Raw genomic sequence first — 22775 nt, 5'->3', positions numbered from 1 at the left:
ATAGAAGGTCATGGGGAAATTCACAAGTATCCTTCTTTTGTGCCTTGGCTTTCTTCTACTCCGTGTAAAAGGTAAGTGAACTTTGCCTTGGCTTATTTCTAGGGTGAGATTATTGAAAGTAAAACTTAAAAAAAAATCCCTAAACACTGAGACCTAAAAAAATATGCTTGCTTATTTAGAGATGTTTTCTGGCACTGTTTTTGTTGCTACTGTTTCATCAAAGTGTGTTTAGATAAGTAGCTCTGCAGTTGAGAGAGAGAGATATCTTTTGGATGATCAGTCATAACAGCCACATTAGATGGAGAGGTACTTTTTCTAATTTCTTGCTCCCCTAAAGCCATTCACAAGTTTGGACTTGTGTGTAAACTTTCAAGTGGAAGCTGTAAAATGAGAGATTTCAAGAGAACATACAAGTTTCCAGGGAGATCCTTAGTCAAATACTAGCTTCACACTTTTAGAACTTTTCTTGATTATTGATATTTCAAAAAACATTAGTTATACTGTAAATACAAATTCTGATTCGGTTTAAAAATGGTTGGGCTTTCGTATTTGTGATCCTGCTTCAATACTTATAAATTAATAACTCATTAACCTTAGCCACCATATTATTTAATACATAAAATCCACACACAAGCACACTTTTTTCCCTTAAAGAATTGAAAACATTTTGTAAGTACTTTTTTACTTTTTATTGTACTTAATATTGTACTTTTTTATTTTGTATTCAGGTTGGGGTTTTTTACTTATTATTGTACATTTTTTGTGTTTAAAAGACAGGTGAGGTACTTAGGAATATAGTTTAGCATAGGACAGGTATGGTTGGACTTGGTGATCTTAAAGGTCTTTTCCAACCTTGTGATTCTGTAGCACTTGGGAAAATACAGTCCTTTCATGTTGAGTTGGCTTTCTATAGTCTAATATAGTTTTCTTTTAGCAAAGCACTGTGTAAAAGATCTTTTTTTGATATCAAGCCAAATAGGGTCATCCCTGTGTGCATCAGCCATGTAGTGTACTTGTAACCTTCTGGCTTCTTGTATACTTGCATTCCTTCAAAAGCTTGTGACACAGCGTTTGACTGCAGGAAAGAAATCAGTCATTAACTACTAGTTCCACAACAGCTGCTGCTGTTAACCTTCCCACCACCCCTGATTTGAATGGAGTCCTTGGGAACTTTCAGTGATGGGCAGTGAAAAACAACTTGCCTTAAGTTTAGTGCCCTAGTTCCATTTTAAAACAAATGAGAAAATATTTGGAGGTCTTCAGCAAGCAACACAGCTGAGAAACATCAGAGCAGTAGGACTGTGCTGGCCTGCCCTGCAGTGTGTTGTGAGCAGCAGTGATGATTCACACAGCCTCTCATCACTGGCATGCTGACTTTCCAGTTCTGGGGCACTCTCTTATGTTGAATATTTCTGTTTGAAAAAAAAATTTGAGCACAGGCAAGCCAATTTCCATACACTCTGTCACTTTAATTACAAAGACAGTCAGCCTGACCATTTTTGCTTTACACATGTGCTAATTTAGAGCAGTTGAGGCCATGCTGTGGGGAAGAAGTCATTGCTGAAAGCTGCTGTGGGCTTTGGGCACAGTCTTGTGACTGTGGAAACTTTTCAGTCCTCTCTGAAACGCAAAATTAATTATTTGACATCTATGACAACAGCCACTGAATTTTATCATCAAAGTACTTACCATGGTTCAGGGGATATTTACAGGAACCACTTCTCAGCCCTAACCAAGACATGCTATGAGGAGAGTTTGGTCACGCTGGTGAAAAGCTGGTCTAAGTCCCCCTGACAGGAACGTCTATGGCATGTGTCACCTTTTTATAAGCAGCCTTAATTTTTATCTAATCTGTAACCACCTGCAGTAGTTTCTGAAGACTACTGTGCCACTGCAGATCACATCACTCCCCTTACCATCTAGCATTTCCTTTATGTCCAGATGTCTTCAGTTAGTCAGCAAGACTACCTTGATAGATGCACCTCAAGAGAAGTGTGGCATAAGCAAGGACCACATTGCTCAAGCAAAGTGAGACACGATATAGTTCAGAATCTTACATGCTCATCCCAGTCTTCCATACTTTTATCTACCCTCTGGCTTTTGCTGTTCCCAAGGTCACACAGGTTACATGAGGTCTCCTGTGGAAGTTGAGCTGCAACAACTAATTGTCTGAGTGGCATTTAGCCAAACTCAAATGAAAGAAACTTCACAGAAACTCCTTCCACTGAAGCTCATGTTAATGTCCCATGTTGGTTATTGCAGCTCAGGTGACCCATGGTAGTCGAGCTTTGGGTATGTCTGCACTGCTGTGGTTTAACTCAGCTGGCTGCTAAAACAGCCATGCAGCCATCTCCTCACTTACTGCCCCTCCGTGGGGTGGAGGAAGAGAATTGGAAAGAAAAATTATAAAAACGTAAAATTCATGGGAGATGAAGGCAGTTTAATAGGTAAAAAAAGCCCAGGTGGTAATAAATAATAATAATAGGCAAAACAAGGGATACAAAGCACTCACCACCCAGAACTGACACTCAGCTAGCTCCTGAGCCACACTGTCTCCTAGTCCACTCCCCATTTACATAGTGAGCATGACATCACATGCTATGGAAGATCCCTTTTGCCCATTCTGGGTCATCCATCCTGGCTGTGTGCCCTGCCAGCTTCTTGGGCATCCCTCACCTACTCCTCAGCAGGACAGCATGAGAAGCTGAAAAGTCCTTGACTGCTTGGCAGCATCAGTGTGTTATCAACATGATTCTCATCCTAGACCCAAACCACAGCACTACACCAGTTATTAGGAGGAAAATTACTAACTTTACCCCTACTGAAACCAGGGCAGCTGCCCACTGAAGGTGTGGTATGACACATCTTAGGTCATGGTCCCCCAGTAGCTGCAATCATGCAACTGTTTGAAACCCACTGCAGGCCCCATTTGGGTGATACAGCTGCATGTGTGTGTACCTGGAGTGGGGAAGCAGTGCAGCCTGAGGGCCCTCTCCGATACGGAGCTGGAAAGCAGCTGAGATTCTCACTCAGACCTGACTGCTCAGGCATCCTCCTCAGGTTCCCAACAGATATGATCTATGTATCCATGGTCTTTAAGACCAACCAACAGTTCACATGCTTAGCCAGTAACAGAGACAGTGCAAAGGTTGTCAGTGTTTAAGAAGCATTAACTTCACTGCATCAGGTATTGCATGCTATGCAGGTAAAGGGAGCAGCACTTTCTGCTAACCACTGAACCACGTACCACTGTGGAGCGAAGGCTTACAAAGATGTTAAGTCAAAGCTAATTGCATTCTCGGTTAATTAGTTAGGCACTTTATGCAGAGAAAATTACAGACCCATTTAGATTTGAGACACTTTGCGACTTAGTTTTATGAATATTGCAGTTTTCACTGGAGTGAAAAGACAGGATGGGGGAGGTGAGAAACACAGCCCTGTTTTTCTTACGCTGCTCCATCGAGCCCTTGCTGTCGCTCCGTGTGAGGTCCCTACGTGCGTGCCGGAGCACTCGCAGTATCAGCAGGGATGTATCAGCTAACTTCACTCCCAGTCCCAGGGCTGCTATCATCTGTAGGCATGCCAGCGCTGTCATCCAAGGGTGTGATTGCGGTTTGATAACCAGGCATACCTGAACTGGTTGAAACACTAACAAAGAGCAGAGCTGTTGCAACATCAAGAGCTTGGGAAGAGCTAACAGCCCCTGTGGTTACCTGGCTGCTGGGGCTCACTTTTCAAACATTGCAAGCCTGGCAGGAGCACCCCAACTGTGTGTTTTCAGTGCATATTTTTCCCTCATCTGCATCAGCGACTGTCAGTTCCTTTCCATCCCACTGAGGGTAGTAAACAAACAAATAAATGCCATAATTCTTTCAAGACTAAAAATCAATAAAAATATGCCTTTCTGTGGCATTTTGCCTCATGTTTAAGGAGGGATGAGAGTCAGATTGGTTGGGTTAGAGTCTTCCTTCTTTTTTACAGAGAGGCTCACACTCACGACTGTTAGGGGAGAATGCTGTCAAAAATCTGATCTGTAGGGCAGTATCTCATGAAAACAAATAAGCCATCTGAATTGAAAGGAAGAGCTGGAATGGGTTAAAAAAAATAGAGCAGCCCCAGTTCTACTGTGGAAGGTATGCATGTTATCAGTGCATTTTTAATTCCTCAGGAATTTCTTTAAAAAGCAAAATCACAGTCAAATATTTTCAGAGGGCAACAATGCTTCAGATTCAATGTAAACAAAGACCAGAGTAGACAATAAGATTAGTAGACAAATTAAAGCAAAGCACCTCTTTCTGTCCAGGGTCTTTTAACATCAGTGCTGGAGGAACCAGGAGCATACACTCCATACAAGGAGCAGTCCTTGAGTTATCAGCAACAAAGTCTCATGGATCACATTCTGTATCTCCTAAAAACATCAAATCTACCTTGCAGGTTACCACTGACATATGAGCCAGATATTTCTATTCCACAGAAATTGTACAGACTGTTTTGTTTCCTGAGCATGATGGGAACAAAATCTGTGATTCTTGAAAAAAGAAGGCTGAATCCTTGTTCAGAAATCCAACCCTGATTTGCAGTGTGTTCTGCATGCCAAGACATGATTTCTGTTCCCTCCAAATGCTAAACCACCAGATCCTCTGCTGAGTCTTGTGCTTTAATACCAACTCATCACAGAATCACAGAAGGGTAGGGGCTGGAAGGGATCTCTGGCGATCATCTAGTCCAACCCCCATGCTCAAGCAGGATCACCTAGAGCAGGTTGCACAGGAATGTGTCCAGGCAGGTTTCAAATCTTTCCAGAGAAGGAGACCCCACAGCCTCTCTGGGCAGCCTGTCCCAGTGTCTGACACCCTCAGAGTGAACAAGTTTTTTCTCATCTTCAGATGGAACTCCAGTTTGTGTCCATTACCCCTTGTCCTGCTGCTGGGCATCACTGTCTGTCCCCATCCTCTAGACACCTGCCCTTTTAGATATTTACACATGTTGATGAGATCCCCTCTCAGTTTTCTCCAGGCTAAACAGAGACAACTCTCTCAGCCTTTCCTCATATGAGAGATACTCCAGTCTCCCAATCATTCTTGTAGCCCTCCTCTGGACTCTGGAGTAGTTCTTTGTCTTTCTTAAGCTGGGGAGCCCAGAACTGGACACAGTACATCTCCATAACCTTTTGCCCAGAGCATTGAAGCTTCTCTGTGCACTCTGATGGCATGCAGAGGCTTCTTCAGCTCTGCAAAGGGAGCCTAATTGCTTTTCTCATTTAGTCCAAATGAGAGGAGAGGTGGGTCCTACAACTCCACAGAGACTTTGTTGCTGAACAGACCTGCTTGCTGCCTTCCAGCAGCTCTTCCCAGCATTGTTCTTTTCCAGAAAACATGTTCATAATGGCATGAAAGAGAGAAGATGCAGACCTTGCTTGTCTTGCATCTAAAACACACAAGCGAAAAATGCGGACAAAACATCCTCATCACCCACCTCAACTTGGCAGTGTTACCAACCCCCATGGAAGCAGTATAAATAATCATGTCAGTGAGTGACTGTAACTTCAGTGGGCACAGGATTAGGTATACAATGGAATTTCTGAAACAAATTGAACTTGGTGCTAGATACAGAATAACCCTACTGAGACCTGTGCTTCCCATGTTGATGAGCTGAAGGTGTTTTGCACCTGTCTTACCAGTGCACTTGGGGTGAAGGTGAGAAGATATAACACGTAGCCTGGCAACTCCCTGATCTCCTGCATCATCCTCAGCTCCCTCTGTTGCCTCTAAACTACCAGCTGGGGAAAGCGTGGATGGCAAGTGGCACGTAGGCAGCCCGTGGTCGCTCGGAGCCCAGCAAAGCTGTCACTGTGCCATGCTGCAGGGTTTGGGTAGGAACACTCACACAGGTCTGTGAGCTTATCTGCAGGTACAGTATAACGCAACCATCATTTAGGCTGATGCTCTCAGACCAAGTGGTTGTGAAGGGCTAATGGCTTCATGAACCACAGAGAGACAGAGAGAAATTTTGGCTGAACAGCCCAGGCCATGGCCTGAGCTCCGCTTCCTCCAGTCACGAGGCTGAAAAACCAAGCTTCAGTAAGGTGGGTGGATACATGGTGCTGCTTAATCAGAGATCCCAATTCCTCTGCTCTGCCTGTAATTTTGCAGCACACACCAGCTTCTTCTGCATTGCCTCTGAAGCAAAATATAGAAAATTATATATGTTTCATTCTGTATGTGTGGTGCATCTCACATCACAAAGAACAGCAGCTACCTCTGAAGAGCTGTTGTTTGTCCACAGCAAAGCAAATGCCATCACACTAGAAGGTTGTTTTTCATGCTGGATGAGACCATGCTGTGCAGACATAAAGCAGTACTGCCACTCTTGCTTTATTAGTGCATCTTATTTGCTGGTAATTATTTAAATGTGTTCTTGTATGAATAAGTGAGAGAAACCTTTTCATTTCCCTTGAATTCAAACTATAAACAGAAGTGGCCTAGAAGAAAAACATGAAGCCAATAATCAGGTCCATACACTGTGGTCTATGGACAAGAACTCAGGTCTTAATTACAGATTTTAAAGCGTACTTATTTTCCACCCCAGCATCAAGGGGTGTCAGTGGCAATCATCGTTTGTGGAACGAAAGGGCTGTGATGGAAAAGAAAAAAAAGCTGCAGCAACCTCATTGGGAAATACAGATCATGAGAGTATGACATCAAAGAAACAGTACCCGCTCATTGAGAGTTTGTCCAAAGTGTCCACTCTGGGGTGTAAACCTTGATGTTCTCCCACAACTCTTCTTACATGAGTAATTTCCTTTAAACAAAGATAATTGCTTCCTGAATAAAGTTGTACCAGTGAATGGGTATGATCTTAACCACGTACCTGGGAGAATGCATCCTACTTTCTCATTACAGGGGAAGTATGTGACATGATTTTATAAACATCAGAAATTATCTGTACAAAGAACAACTTACCATTTCAGCTACAAAGAACATAAAATGGGTCCCACAAGTGACTTTGGTAGCATGCTGTTCCTTTTTAGAAGAAGTTTTGTTCCCATTTGTGAGTCACCCTCTTCTCCCACAGTCTCCTCCAGCTTCATGATGTTTTAAGCTCATTGTATTTATAAAACAATTCTTACTTAATTACACCAAAGACATAAATTTTGTCCTTGTTTTAAAATAATGTAAAATCAAACTATTCTCCCTTTCTATCCAGCTCACATTTCGAAGTGAGCTGCTTCTAATTTATTTCTAACACAGGTAATCTCAGCCAATCGTGTGACTGCTAACAATGCACTCAAAGCCCATTAATTTAATCATATTAATGACTAAAGGATTTATATAAAACACATGTGCATCTGTGTATTTATGTGTGTAGATACACATGTGTAGATGTACCTTCTCATGGACCTTAAGCATAATTTTTAATACTAGATCATGCATATCAAATATCCAAGAAATTAATTTCATTTGCCGCAAGACCTGACTCTTATTTAACAATATTCCCCATAAATATTTAAAAGTGTGTAATTTTAAAGGCCACAGGCTGTGTTCACATGGATCCAGAGCAGGACTGACCCTACTTGTGTCACAGAGCGATGCCGTGGTAGCCTCTCGTCAGAAAACTCCTGACTGCAGTTGTAATAGCAAATAGGTAACACCCACCTGCAGAATGCACCCTTGGTTTTCCCAAATCCTCCTCAAAACCCATGGGACCTCAGAGTGTCCTGATGGATCATCTCACAGTTAAAGGGTGACAGAGGCATTTAACAAGGTCACATTTTCAACCGTAGACTAAAGACGCTGCTGTTTGCTTTTCAGTTACTGGATATTTGGGTCGCATTTGCAGAAAACAAACATGGGCAAAGGTTTGTGAACATCAGATGTACACGTGCCTGAGGACACAACTTTGCAGGGGAATGCCTTGGGGGGGTAAGATGGTCTCAGCTCTGTGATGCTTCAGTAGAATATGTCTTGTATTCAAGGGAACTTCCTTAAAAGCTGGCTCCACGTCTCTGTGGCAAACTGCAGACAAGATACTCTCCGATGCAGAGCAAGTGAACTCACAAGGGTTTTATCATAGAATCACAGAATCATTACAGAATCATAGAATCACAGCATATCCTGAGTTGGAAGGGACCATAAGGATCATCAAGTCCAACTCCTGGATCTCACCAGCCTTCCACATATTATATGTAAAAGGCTCAATGAAAGGAAATGCCCTACCCAAAAGAATGATGCCTGTAAAGATAAGCCCAGTAACTTTGACACTTCAGCTACCACGTTTTGATGGTTGGCTTTGCAGAGTCTGTTCCCCCCTGTCTGGCTGCTACGGAGAAGCCTACTGTTAGGTCTCTAGGCCAGGCCTACGCTTCAGGTTTTCACAGGCACGGCTACGCGTGTTAGGGGGAGATGAGGGAGTTACATCCCGTGTGAGGCTGGCAATGCCAGCAATAATCCTGCTGTTGGTACAGTTCATTGTGTTTGAGCAACTAGAGTAAACGTAATTAAAGCAGGTCCTTTCACCGTGCAAACTGTATATCCATCTGGAAGGCCTGCTTTCTTAGCGGAGCGTTTTCTCCTTTGTCGATGGGGACGGTTCTGTGGTGTCAGGCAGGAGCTTGCAAGCCTCACATTCCCTGTTATGAATCACTGTGGACCACCCAACATTAAACCACTATTACAATAGTTTCATTTCTATGTAAAAACAGGGATACTCCCAGATGGAAGGCCAGAAGTGATGCCAAGAAACAGCATACTAGCCCAAAGCAGTAATAACAGTGATAATTCTGAGATAATACTTCTGCACAGTTAAAAGTTTTCATAATTTTATCTAGGTTAAAGATACAAAAACCCCACACAAAGAACCACTCTCAAACAAATAATCATAACAAAAAAAAAAAGAACCCAAAGGAACAAAGCTGTTTTCTCCCCACTAAAATTTCTTTTATTCTCATTTTCATCAGTATATTTCCAGCTGTTTCTATTATGGAAGCTGATAAAAAAAAAGGCCATTTTTATATGTGGAAAATTAATTTCTTTCAGTCTGTTTGTTCTGTGAAGAAGCTTGACTAATTTATTTCCGCTGTCATTTATCTTCAGAGTTCCCTGAAGTGACTGCAGTTCCTATTGAGCTAAATATCCTCTGAGTCTCTAATGTGTTTTTGTTTTCAGACCCACCATTTTGGAGATGAAATCTGGGCTGTTCAGCTATTTAACCATCTGTTAGCCTCCCAAATTAGATTCTTAAAATGTCTAGGTGCAGCCTCAGAAACAGTAATGAGCATTTAAAATTCTGCTCCACAGAATCTTACTCCTTGCGGTCATTTGATGTTATTATCAGAGGAAGTCGGGATGGAAGTCCAAGCAATCTTTTGGTTTATTGGAATGTCATTTACCGTGCTGCACAGATGTCCACATACAATCGGCTCATCTATCAAGGTTTTATGTTTACACAGCCAAAGAGATTTCAGTGTAGATTGCTGCCTTACTCTCAATCAGTCTTTTGGTGTTGATGATGGTTTATTTTATTACTTGGTTTGCCGTGAGAAATAATTAAAAAATAATAAATCCGAATCATTCCTGCAGGGGATTTTCCCGCTTCTTTTTCCTCTTCTTAAAATTTCTGTGGTTGCCTTTTACTTCTCCCTGAAGTATGGCTCTTGTCTTCTCCCACATGTTCGGTAACAGGGCTGACACATGACAGGAGAGGTGAATGCCGGTATTGTCCGGGAGAAGGGCGGGCGTCAGTCACTGTTTCAGTAGGCTGCTTTGCTTCTCATGCAATTGGAAGCATCTGCATCAACTTGTTTGAATTCCACAATCTTTTCTGATTAGGCTCCTCCTTCTGTATTTTAAAATTATTTTTCTTTTCCCTAACTTCCAAGGAATATTCTACCTGGAAGTTTTCCAGAACCTTCCTTCCCAAAAGGTTGTTGCATTCTCTGTACAGCCCCAGGACCTTGTTATCTGCTTTCCATAGCTTTACTTCCTGCATGTCAGGACCTGTAACAACGGAGATGGTCTGGCCAACAGCTCTTCACTGTTACAAAACTGTTTCTGATGACTCACTCTGATGAGAAATGGTCTGAATCCTGCTGGCAGTATCCTGCAGCAGCAGGGCGAGGGTCAGGCAGCCTTCTGCAGCACTCAGGATGCCGATCGAGAATGAAGATTCATCAAGAGGACAAAATTAAAGGTCACTCAAACTTGAGTTGCTCATATTGTTGTCACTTAAGAAGTGTTTCAGAAAAATATATTTTGACCATATAAATGGAGATAATGTCAGGATGCAGGTAGGGATCTGCATCAGGATCAAATGGTCCCATGGTTGTGCAGCAGCATGGCTTTGACAGCCCACTGGCAGGGGCTCAGGGCCAGTAAGGGCTGGTGGTGCCCCTCAGGGCTCTGGCAGGGAATATCTTCTGAGGAAGCATCTCATGAACTTTGTGTATTTATATAATTATGCATTTTAATGGATTCACATACAAATATAACCTGTCAGAGTCTTGGAATATTACCCATCTAAGGACCCAGATCAAAGATTTAGCTAGGTTGGCTCAGTGGCCAGGGCCAGGGAAGGAGAGGTGACACTCTAAGATCACTTCAGATGAGGTGACACTCCAAATAAGAGATAAAATTCTGTTCTAAAAACATAAATGGAGAAACATTGTGCTGTTACCTGCTTTTCTTTTCCAAACACAGGTTTGTCATAATATTTTATACGGACATTTTTGCTTTAGAAGCTATTCCCTGTTTTGCATTCCAGCCTCGCTCTATCTTCTCCATCAGACACCAGTATAATTAAGTTCACAGTCTTACATGGATATCCTCATGGGAAGCAAAACGTTTCTGTTCTATGCTCCCACACTGATTTTTAACTGAGGATCACAGTGTTTTATCACTGATAATTAAACTTTCCAGGAGCTCTTAGATACAGGTGAGAGCTTTTATTTTGGAAGAGTAATTAATGTGAAGAATGCCATGAAGATGGACAGCACCTGTCAAGAAGAAAGGGCTGGGCTACTCAGAGTGCTGGAGTACCTCTGCTGGCCTCTCTCTGTTCCTCAGTTTCCCCACTTCGACAGTGATGCCTTTCTTGCCGTGAAGCATTCAAGACTTACAGAGAAAACCACTTCACTGAAGACTTACATATGGAGTCTTTTAGACAGGATAAGAAATAGGTGCAGATCAAGAGGCTTATGCAACAAAACATTTCTGCTTAGGGAAGCCATGAGGTGGCACAGCTTTTTGCAGGTTTGTGCAGGCTGATCAGGAATTTGGTCTGCACACATCAGAGCAGTGAATTACAGAATCATAGAATCCTAGGGGTCGGAAGGGACCTTCAGCGATCATTGAGTCCAACACCCCTGCCAAAGCAGGTTCCCTAGGACAGATCACACAGATAGGCATCCAGATGAGTCTTGAATATCTCTAAGAGATGGAGACTCCACAGCCCCCCTGAGCAGCCCATTCCAGTGCTCTGTCACCCTCACTGTGAAAAAGTTCTTCCACAGTGAGGTCTGCTGAAAACTGCAGTTTCAGTCCAGCTGAAAACCAATGGGTACATTCTCTGCAAAGAGGTCTTTTGTGAAGGCTGTGTATTAAGAAGAAAGTGGCAGATTGTAGAGAGTGGAGAGTAAAGCTTGCATGCATACTCGTGTTTGCTCATTTCAAATTCATAATCTTTGGTTTAATACATTTTAAACAATTTCCTGTTTTGTTTACTTGCTAACATCAAAGGTCAGGATGCATTGCCCTGTCGTAACATTTAATGACATCATTGTCACCTCACACAGAACAGGAAGAGGTTTTTTCTCCCCTTTCAGATTTTTTTTAAGGTACAGCAGAAACTAAGTTAGGTAAACACATCTTTATACCTCTTACTGCTGCCACATGTTGCAGGAAGAATTAAAAGAGAAAAAAATGTTGCTTCGTGCTGCAAATGCTCACAAGGCAGTAGTAAATCTGCTCTCTCTGGCTGAGCAGGAAAACAATAATGAAGATATTAAAAGTTCTCACCTGAAGATTCTGGTTTGCAAATGCCACACTGAATGCTACTTCCAGCCACCTCCTGGCAGCAGCCCTTGTGCTCTGCAGCAGGCGACCTGTGTTCTTCAGAGGGATGTTTGCATCATGGCTGAGTAAGGGTAACGTGAGAGAGCAGCTCCCCTTTGCACCACCTGAATGAAGAGCTTCTTGGAATTAAATGAGCTCATCTTGCACGGTCACTCAGGACCACTTGGCACAGGGACAACAGCTAACGCCTTGCTCTGGGCTTGCTCCTGTTCCTGTGAATTTTTCTTTTGCCTCTTACTGGTGTTCTGGCTTTGTCCAGAAACCCCAGAGCTGGAGGTCACAGAAACCTGCCCACTGACTTGATCTTTTTCTTGTTGTCCCTGTTCTTCTAGGTCAACACGATTTTGATTTAGCTGATGCTCTTGATCACCCAGGTAGGTAGATCATCTATCCTTATTTTACTATGACATTTAGACACAATAATAAAGCCTAAGCTTTATTATTTCTAGTCCTTTTCCCTGAGGACTGGAATATGAAGCAGATAGTACTTAAGTTAATGATATACAGAACTTGGAAATTCTAGATTTTGATGTTTCTGTCATATAATAAAAAATGCCTTTAAGACGATTAAAAAAAAAAAAGACTTTGAAAACATATCTCATCTTTTTTATCTTCTGCCATGATGCATAAAGATTTACTGAATGCAGCTCTCTATATCTGCAGCTACTTTCTTTTGTTAAGTTGAAAAAGTTTAAGCTGTTACTGTTCATTGGTATGTCCTTGTGTCCCACAGATGACATAATCACCAGGAAGCCTACAGTGATCAGGATACCAACGAAGCCTGCGCTGAGTGAGTAATGAAGACTACGGGTCATTGCTCATTTTAGATATGTAAAAACTGCTTCCTGTGATATTCTTGATCATATTGGCTAATACACTGTAACTGTGATGATGTGGGTGAATACTAGCAATCAACAATCCCAGTTGCCTCAGTTGCTCCTCATAACTGCTTCAGACCCTTCATCAGTTTGGTGGCCCTTCTTTGAACATGTTCCGGGGCCTCAATGTCTCTCCTGTAATCAGGTGCCAAATACTGAAGACAGGACTGTGGGTGCGACTTCCCTACTCCTGCTGGCCACACTGTTGCTGATACAAGCCAGGGCGCTGTTGGCCTTCTTGGCCACCTGGGCACACTGCTGGCTCATGTTCAGCTGGCTGTCGACCAGTGCTCCCACGTCTTTTTACACTGGGCAACTTCCCAGCCTCATTCATGATGCTTGATAACAGACTTGGAAAAGAATCAGAAAGAATTTGGGTATTCTTTCTTTTTCCTGTGTATTTACTTAATATTATCTGACATTGATTGCTACAGTGACCTGTTTTAGAAAGGAAAAAAAGGCTCTGAAAAGTGGAGAGGGCTGAAGGATGTAAACTGTAGTCCTGAAAATAACAAATGATTATTTCCAATCAACACTAATTACTACTGAAAACCCCAAAACCCAGCAAAACCACATGTGTCTTTATGATGGAGTATTTTATGATAGCATAGACATTTTTTATGTAAACTACACTGAAGTGAATTTCTGTCTATCAAACAAAATGCTCAAACTGGGAAACGCTGGATAACATTCTTCCACACTATGACTTTCAGTCTTTTTCTGGAAAACATTGAAAAAGGTCTTTAGGTATACAAAAGCAGTTATGTTTTCCATGTGATTCTCAGGTTTGCTCTTTGAACAAGCAAGGCAATGTTTGGTAAAAGTGGTGGCTACTGATTCCTGTAACGGTTGCATTCTTCCTTCCCACTCTGTTTGACAAAGAAAATCTGTGTTCTGCCTAGATTAGAAGTATCTATTGTAAAGTACTGCTAAGCCATTGCAGTCCAATTAGCTATCTGCCCTTAGCCATTTCTCTGAAGTCAGTGGTTGAGAAATCAGCATGTCTAGGGACAACTCAAATCATCCTAAATGTGGATTTGTTCTAATCCTAATGCAGCCATTTGAAACAGTTTACTTGAATTTTGCCCTGAAAGACTATCAGTTTAAAAGTGACCTAGGGATGCTAGTATCTACAGTGAAGCTGCCTCAGGCAGGTGAAAAGAAGTTGATTTTTAGAGTCTCATAAATCTATTAGAGACATGGCGATCAGATGATTATCTGCTTTGCCTGAACCTACTTCACTAATTCTTGGGAATGAAGAAACCTGTGTTTTCCAGATCATTTTGGAATCTCTTTCAGCACTGAAGAGGATTGCAGGGAGTTAAAAAGCTATTCAAACTAATTAGAAATACCCTCAGTGTTAGAATTTATTACTGGTTTTGGAAATGTGCAGAAAGATGATTAAAAATTATGTCCTAGCACTTGCTTGATGCTTCATCTTAACCCCAGAGTTTCTTCTATGTCTCATTCAGCCAGTATCATTGAGAAATGAGGTTGGCTGAGATGATGATTTCAGTTGAGCTGGAGCCAGTTACTGTACAGGCCACATCCTCTGGGCATCACTTCCCACACAGGAACCTCTGTTGAAGCTCTCCTGTAGGCACCTCCCATCTAGTGTAACAAAATTCAGTGAGGAATTTTATGGAAGGAAAAGGTGTTATTTAGTGACAAAATCTCTAAATAAGTTGATTTTACCCACTCACATTCATCCTGCCACTGGTTTAATTCAGCCATCCAGTCAGGCCCACATACTCAGGAGCACGACAACATGCGTGTTCACGTGGTCTGGTGAGCATCATGTGCAACACAGGACAAGGTATGCCAGCTATCAAGTCCTTAATCTTTCTCTGTGGTTCTCCTGGATCAGAAATGTCATGTGCACAGATCTTTTACACCCTTTAGGAGTCATCAGCTGTTATGAGGAGATCTTCTGCTTCATAATCTTGTTTACTTTAACGTCTCTGAACCCTAAGCCAGTTTACTGCCCACTGTCTGGTTTTACCTTTCTGGGGGTACACAAACTACATCCACAGTCTATTCTGAGTGAGCAAACAGGAAAAAGAATGGAATATGTGATATGCTGCAACCCTTGGCTTCAGAGTGCCCTTCTGCTTTTCCTCTGCTGACAAGTCGTCTGGGCTGTCGTCTTATCAGAGCTCAGGCCTGCTGGCTTTGACAGAAACTACACATTCCTCAATTTTACTGCTGGGAATGGTGACCCTTATGTCTGCTCTTTTAACCCTTTGCCCTGTTGTTACTGCTGGTCCCTAGATACACGCCCACCTTTCCATTTGTATTTCATTTATACCGGCTTCAACATTTCTATAACAAATCTCTGCATGAAACCCTCCAGAGTGGAACTCTGCCTTCTACCTGAATTCTTCATCTTGGTGACAAACTGAATCCAGTTTGCAATTTATTGCTTCCTACAGTGTTAGCATTTGACATGTGATGGTATTTTTGAAATGCAGCTCTCTGCTGGCCAGACTCAGGCAGGAGCAGCACCTGGCTTGATAAGAACAAACTGAGTCATGTAGCATGAACTTGATTATTTCCTGCCTGATTTCCTGATGACATCAAAGTATTCCCAAGTTATTACAAAAATTAGACCAGATACTGTGCAAAAGCAGCTTCCCACTCCCTCTGGATATAAAGAACACATGAAGGCAGACCTCTGCAAAGTGATGGATCTGGATGGATTTTCCTGGGTGCTGGGATTTCTGACACAACTATAACGAAAAAAAAAGTTGTCTATCTTATTTTCTGTGGCAATAAGCATCATTATAAAAATTTAGGTAGATTTTGCCATCCCTTCTGATTCATTCCAGCAGTCCACATTTATAAATAGCAAGAAAGGGATCCTTGGAGTTATGACATCCATCTAATGTATTTCTGCCAATTACTTCATGACCTTTCAGAGCTCACCATCATTCCACGCACACCCTAAAATATCACCCATCTACTCCTACCCACACCTGCACAGTGGAAATAAGAGTTCCTCTTTATGCATCTGCAACTCATTGACAAATTGTTGATTGGAAAGAAAATTCCATCCCAGCTATAGAGTCATGTTTACAGTGTTGGGGGAATGGCAATAGTCTGTTGATTCACTGCATAACATGAGCATGCAGACATTTAAATATATTTTAAAACCTTTATAGCTCAGCCAAAGAAAAACAGGCTGTCACCCGAGCTCAGAGAGGGGTATACGATCACCCAAAGCAAATTTTTTATGTCATCATGACCTTTACATAAATTAGTTTATCTAGTTCCCTCTGCCTAAGTAGGTTTATTACTTCCCAGTATTTGTTCTTGAAATGGGTATTCAGTTTTTGCAGTTCAACAAATTACCCTTGAGCAAAGCATGCATATATGAGTTTAAATCACGGGCACAAATGCTAATAAGCATATTAGAAAAATAGGCACATTTTAATATTTTAACATAGCTAATTGCAAGGATATTAAAAAGGTATTGATCTTAAGTCTACTATGAGATTAATTTCCAGCTTATTTAAAGCAGGAATAAATTATTTATATTTTGAGTGGGAAATATGGTCTCATGTTTCAATTATTTTGTGGGTAAATATTAAATTCTGTAAAAGTTTTCAAGAAAAGTTGAATACCTTATTTGAATTTGCACACCTGACCTGAAAAATGGCTCCTTGTCAAACATTCAGTTGTTAATTTTCTATAAAAAAGCCTAAAAACGTCTTCCTTCTCTCAAGAACTGTGTGGCACACACTTCTCTATATCTTCTTCTTTTTCATTTTCAGACAATGATCTTCATTTAGGAGATGCTCTTGGAGGAGGTGAGTACACTCAGCTGTTGTAACCTGCTGTTGCTTCCAGGTACTTCTATAACATCCAAACCTGACCCAGGAAGTAGTCACCATGCTGTCCTTAGCTGTGTAGACATATTAAATCTTTGACTTTGGGAATTTTTGTACCACATTTTGTTTGGAGGTTTGTCAAGGATGTGATACATTCTGGAAACAGGTTCTTTCATGCTGAAATTATCTGAAGTGCAAGCATTATTGGAGCCAAATGTAAAATTCCACTTGAATCAAGGCTACACAAAAGAAAACCTACTGCTCGTTCCATCAAACATCACCTCTGAACTGTGACTCCAGTTGCAGTGGTCTGGTCTACTCATGTGTCAGTCTTAGAGAACCATACCTTTTGTGCTGTTCTTATTCCCATTTCCATGGCTTTCAGCATTTCGGGGCTCCCCCTGCCATTTCATGCCTGTCTTTGAATGACATGTTAGCTCACACTTTATAAAGATGATTCTAATTTTGTTTACAATTCCCATGGGTAGACTATAATTTCCTCCTGCTTGTACTAATTGTTCCATTCCAGCAAGTTTTAATGAATACTTTTCTGAGAGGGTGGGTTTAGTATGTCAATTAAATTATTAATGAATACCTTAAGTACCTCCACTAAACCTTTTTATTCAGAAGATGGTAAATGATGCTTCCCTTGTTTGATTTTTTCTTTGCTCCATTTTCAGTTCAAGTTCTTAATTGAAATTCATACACAATATAACGGGATTAATTATATGTGCCTCATTATCAATAGTTCTGCAGACTTCTTTTTTCCCCACTAGCTATGCCATAGAATGTATCTTCTTATGCTTAGAGAAGACTGAATAAGTGCAGCATCATAATAGAAATAACAGGATCGGTAGTTTTCTGCTTTTGTGCCATGGTGAGTCTTAGCTTATCACACCAGGAGCTGGAACAGAACAAGTCTTTTCTATTGAGTATAATTAACTGGGCAAAGTCTGATTCTGCAAAGCTTTAAGACCCTACTTAAAACCCATTGACTGCAGAGTGCTGTACTCGCATGAAGTTAAACATGTATCTGAATGGTTTGCTGAATCAGAACCTAAATATTACTCATAAACAGAAGCACTAGAGTTAGTAGCTGGGCAAGAAGAAAACATGAGAAAAGGGCATCTGGCACGTATTGAAGGTGAAAGAAAGATTTAAGGAGGGGAAGGAAAATTAGTATTTATATCTGTGACATAACTTTGATTTATTCTGAGCTAAACTCACTGTCTGGCTATAAGAACAGTTAAATATGCTACTGAACTGGTTGGAGAAAGGACAGCAAGAGGGGACCTACTCTATATATGCAGAGCAACAACCCTGGATGTTCCCTTTGTCAGGTTTGGGCATGAGTCAGCTCTTGCTCCTCCAGCACTCCATGTATAGTTTGGAGATTACTATTAACCATCAGGTCTCCCACTCTATCCAATACAACTCTTTCTAATACTTCAGCAAAAACTTAAGACTAAATACCAGCACAAAGTCCTAACCAAAGCTGAAGTCTGAGTTCGTTTTGCACTGATCGGGAGTAAAAGATTCATTGGGCGTTAGATAAATTCTGCACCAGTTAGGTGAAACTAATCTGCAGAACTTATTGATACCTGCTGATGGCACAGACATAACCTGTTGCCTCCTGCCTAGCCCGGAAGACCCAGCTCCTCTGTCAGCTCTGCGTGACTGCAGCATTGAACATACAGTAGCACCCTGCGCTTCCCAAGTGTCAGCATTAAGCAGTGTTAGCGCTTGCCAGACATACATGAAATACTGTCCTTCAACATTTTTGTGAATTCTTCTCTCATTTTAATTTTGAATATATTTCCTTTTCACCTTCTAATTAGTTTTAATAGCTTGCTATTTTTTGGTATAGTGATTGAGACTTTTTAACTAGTGACTTTTCTTAATTTACCAGAGCACGACTCAGAAATAGGTATAAAATCTCAGGTTATCATGCTCTTTGTTTACAGCTCTCAGTTTTGCCTGTCCAACAGTCTAACAATATTAATTATCAATAGGTGACTCAAGAAAACCTCTATACCCACCTCTTCCACCACGACCAGGAAGCTATAGTAATTCTGGTAAGAACATTTTATCCTAAGAAAATCTAGCACTATGAGCTGTTCATGGCAGATGTTATGAATAATTCACTCTCTTATTCCTTTATTGATACTTTTTTTTATCATCCCTTCCCTCCACCTCTCTTTTGTAATCACTGTTCCTGAGCCTGTGTATGGAAAGATTTTCTGAGTTTTATTGTTGGCACAGTAAAGCTTTTCTGTCTGCCCAAAGTGTGGGATGTTGACTCCTAAGTGGCATGAGACCAACATTCATCTTTTTTGCCTTTTCATTTTGGCCGTTTATACACTGAGCCATGCTCAGGTTCAAATCTGATATCTAGCCACAGGGTATGGATGAGCCTGTGTTCAAATCCATACTAAGATGCACATCTGAGATGGCCCTGGGGCATATAACAGGTAGGAGATGGATATAAGCCTGTATTGCTTTCGAGGGTGGTCCCAGACACTCACTTAAATAAAGTGGAAGTGGCATGCCTGTCTGTGCAATATGAGCTAGGGAGCCTGCTTTGGCACAGGGGTTGGACCCGATGATCTCTCAAGGTCCCTTCCAACCCCTATGATTCTATGATCTACCCCAGCTACCACCATGTATCCCATATTTACTTCTGGGATGTAGTGGTGAGCCATCTACAGGTCCTTCTGGAGTATTTCCTCGAAAGGACCTACTGACTTCCTCCTCCAGGAATCACTGGAGATTTGTGCTATTGAGAGTTCAAGCCCACACACATCCCACAAGTGCCAATATAGATGTAGAACTGGTAGACACCAACAGTTTCACCAGGTGAATTTAAATAGGTGACCGTTCAGTGCAAGACACCTGACCCATCTGCCATATCAAGGCCAGGATTTCAAAGGTCCCTCCCCCCTCCCTAGTACACTACAAAAAGACTGGACAAGGGAGCTGAAGAGGCTACCACTGATCAGATAATTTTGCAACAGCAACCCTAATCTTTATCTTGCAGGAGGTTTTGATGACTCTGATCTCCTTGATGGAAAGCCTTTACCACCATACATTGCAGGTACTATTTGGCAATTCTCCTTGCAGCTTCTCTCTAATACTTGTAACGTGGAGCTGGCTGGTTCTGCTTTAGCTGTAATCTGTTTGTCAACAGACTGCTATTTTTATTTAGTTAGCCTTCTTCACCCACCATGGCTTTGAGCCTGAAGTTCAAACTTGAAATATAGTCCTAAGAGTCCTGGTGTATGCCAGAGCTTTGCAGGGTGAATTCCTTTGAATTCAGAAGGACAGACCCAAAGCAAGGGGCTTCTGCTGAGAACTGAAAGTGTATGTACTGCACTTATGATCTCAACTTAAATGATAAATCGTTTGATTATCTGGCAGTAGAGAATAGCCAGAGCATACAGGCCTCCCCCTCCCTATGAAATCAGCCTGATACCGAGTGCTAAGTATGAACCTCTTTTTAGAAGATAATATTATTCTCCAAAACCCAAGTGTCAGGGGGATGGAAGGTTATTCCTCCAGCCAGTGCAGCTGTCTGTGAGGACTGGAAGGGGAGCTCTTCTCTCACAGTCCTGCTGATCTTTCTGTAAGGAATCACTTTGCTGAGTAACGACTTTGTTCTTAAAACAAGATGAAAAACATTTCTTGATGAAACTTCGCACTCTGTTCCAGGAGAAGACGAGCATCATTTCAATCGTGGAGGAAACACAGGTGTAGTAAATAATTTATTCTATAATTTCTTTCCAATCATCGTAACATAGTAAGAAAATATTAGCCATATAAAAGTAGTACATATAGTTTAAGACACCCTTTTCACACCAGCTGTAGTGTAAGAAAATTCCTAGTCTGCTTAATTCTGTTTAATGAATTTTCAATGTTTCTCCAAACAATCCTCATAGGCTGGCAAAAGCACGCCTGGGTAGAGAATATACTTAAATCAAACAATTTCTCTTTTTTCCCACAGACTCAGAATTAATAGCTGGAGTTACATCTCCTATAATCTCTGCTTTTGTAATATTAGTTGTTGGATCGATAGCAGCCTACTCTGCTTACAAGAACAAGAAACTTTGTTTCAAACCACGCGGTAAGACCGAATTAGTTTCCAGGTTTCTGAGTTGATTTAGTGCTGGAGTAGATGGGAATTTTACAATTTCAGAGGGGGCAGAAATAGGTCAGGGATGATGGCGTTTGAAACACTCGTGCTAAACAACCTCATGGGTCTGTTAGAGATACTGGTAACTAGTGTTCTTCAGCAAGAACCAGTATAGGAAGCGATAATGTGCCCAGAAGATGTTATGCTGCTTTATGAAGGAAGTAACACAACAGTGCGGCCCTGGCCCTTAGCGGCCACAGGGGTCAATTTAAACCTCTAAATCATTTTATTTGTTCCATAATGGGACTAACAACTAAGACATGAGTGAAACATGGGACATGTGGGGAGAAGCTTCACAGATATTTCTCAGAGATCTGGGATCCCCTGGAGCTTCCTTCAGGAAGCCTTGGGCCTGGGGCTGCCATAGTGGGCCCCGAGGTGGCTGCTGCTGGTTGGGCACCTGGACAAGGCTCAGTAGGGTTACACGGGGAAAATGGGCTGCTCTGGGGAGGCTTGTCAGGGCCATGAGGATGTGTGTGCTGTCAGAGTCTGACAGTCACTTGCTACCAGCTGTTTGTATGGCTGGGGTGTAACTAAAACATTGGGTCAGTGATCCTGCAGCCCTCTCTGGAAATGGGAAGGCTGTCTGTATGTCTCTGGGGATATGAGGTTCTCACCTGCTGCCTCAAAAAGACTGGGTCAAAGAAGAGCCCAGAAGAGCTGGTAACAGGCGTCTATGATAGAAATGCTGAATGTTCAATCTTAATTTTTCAGCTGGGGCTACAGTTTAAACTGCTAACAGAAGACCTGCCCTCTGATCACAGGCTCCTGTGGTCAGGGACGTTCAGTCCACAGATATGAAAATTTTTTTCTGCTTTATAATTCTGACAAAGGAGAATCTTCCTCTAATGAACCTTCTGCCAAGACACTGAAATCCTACTCTTTTACCTGAGGTTGCTCTCACACCTTGAGCTTTATCTCATCAGAGATGTGCTTAAAACATCTTGGGATGGTATTGAACTATCTGACCCGCATTCATAAAGGTCAGATAGGTATTTTTTATTCTGAAGTTATTTTAAACAGCAAAGAACTCAAGTTTAATGTAAGCTAAAAATGGAAAGATTTTGGTTTGTGAGCATTTGAGTCACCAAACATTTTTTTTCTGTTTTCAAAATAAGCTAAACTAGTTAATCCTTCTGATAGAGTAGGAATAGGAAAATTGCCATTTCCATTCATACATGTTGGGTTTCATTAGTTTTTCTGTACTGTCCTGTTTACAGAAAATTTATTGTTGTATAAAGGATTAAAGATTTGAATGCCTTTACTGCGTATTTATATCTGAATACTAGCAAAATGAAAAGAGCTACAGATGGTATATTAACTCTTAATTTCAAAATATAGCAGGAAGAGAATATGTACCTTGACTGTTTAAAAAATAAAAATGAGAGGAACACGGGCTGATTTTATTTATTTATGTATTTATTTATTACTGAAATGGTGTTCAACTCTTCTCAGGAACTGGAATTTGCGGTAAATTCAGTTTCTTTTCTTCAAAACTTAGGTCCTGGTCTAGGAGCCTTGAAAGACACAAATCTGGCAGGCTGTTTGTTTTCTTTTTAAGAATATATATTCATAATATCATAATTCATAACATTCATAATCTCTATAAAGGGAGAACAGGTATGAAGTTCTCAGAATCATTTAGAACAAGTCTGTGACACTTCATTCTATAAATTCTGTCTCTCATCAGCTTTCAAACTTCATACATAGGTACGGTTGATACAGCCTTGTTAGCAAGGCTGTTCCATCTTTTTCCCTTGTTTCTGCTCAGCCTTGCTGTGCTAACTAATGACCTTATGTAGACAAATCT

The 22775-nt window shown here is 41.4% G+C and overlaps 1 protein-coding gene across 1 annotated transcript; it reads left to right on the top strand.

Annotated features, from left to right (window-relative positions):
* Positions 1 to 10: 10 nt before the first annotated feature.
* XG (Xg glycoprotein (Xg blood group)) lies at positions 11 to 21857 on the top strand (the record flags this gene model as incomplete). The annotated part of the gene is made up of 9 exons (XM_084279780.1): positions 11 to 71; positions 12401 to 12442; positions 12802 to 12858; positions 16720 to 16755; positions 18789 to 18851; positions 19814 to 19870; positions 20485 to 20523; positions 20777 to 20896; positions 21799 to 21857. 9 exons carry the CDS (start codon positions 11 to 13, stop codon positions 21855 to 21857), a joined length of 534 nt encoding a protein of 177 aa, XP_084135906.1.
* Between the last annotated feature and the right edge of the window lie 918 nt (positions 21858 to 22775).

This window comes from Gallinula chloropus (genome assembly GCF_964237585.1).
Source record: "Gallinula chloropus genome assembly, chromosome: 1".
In the NCBI taxonomy this organism is placed as follows: domain Eukaryota; kingdom Metazoa; phylum Chordata; class Aves; order Gruiformes; family Rallidae; genus Gallinula; species Gallinula chloropus.
Note: the sequence above shows the minus strand (reverse complement) of the source record. Positions and strands in the feature narration are given on the sequence as shown.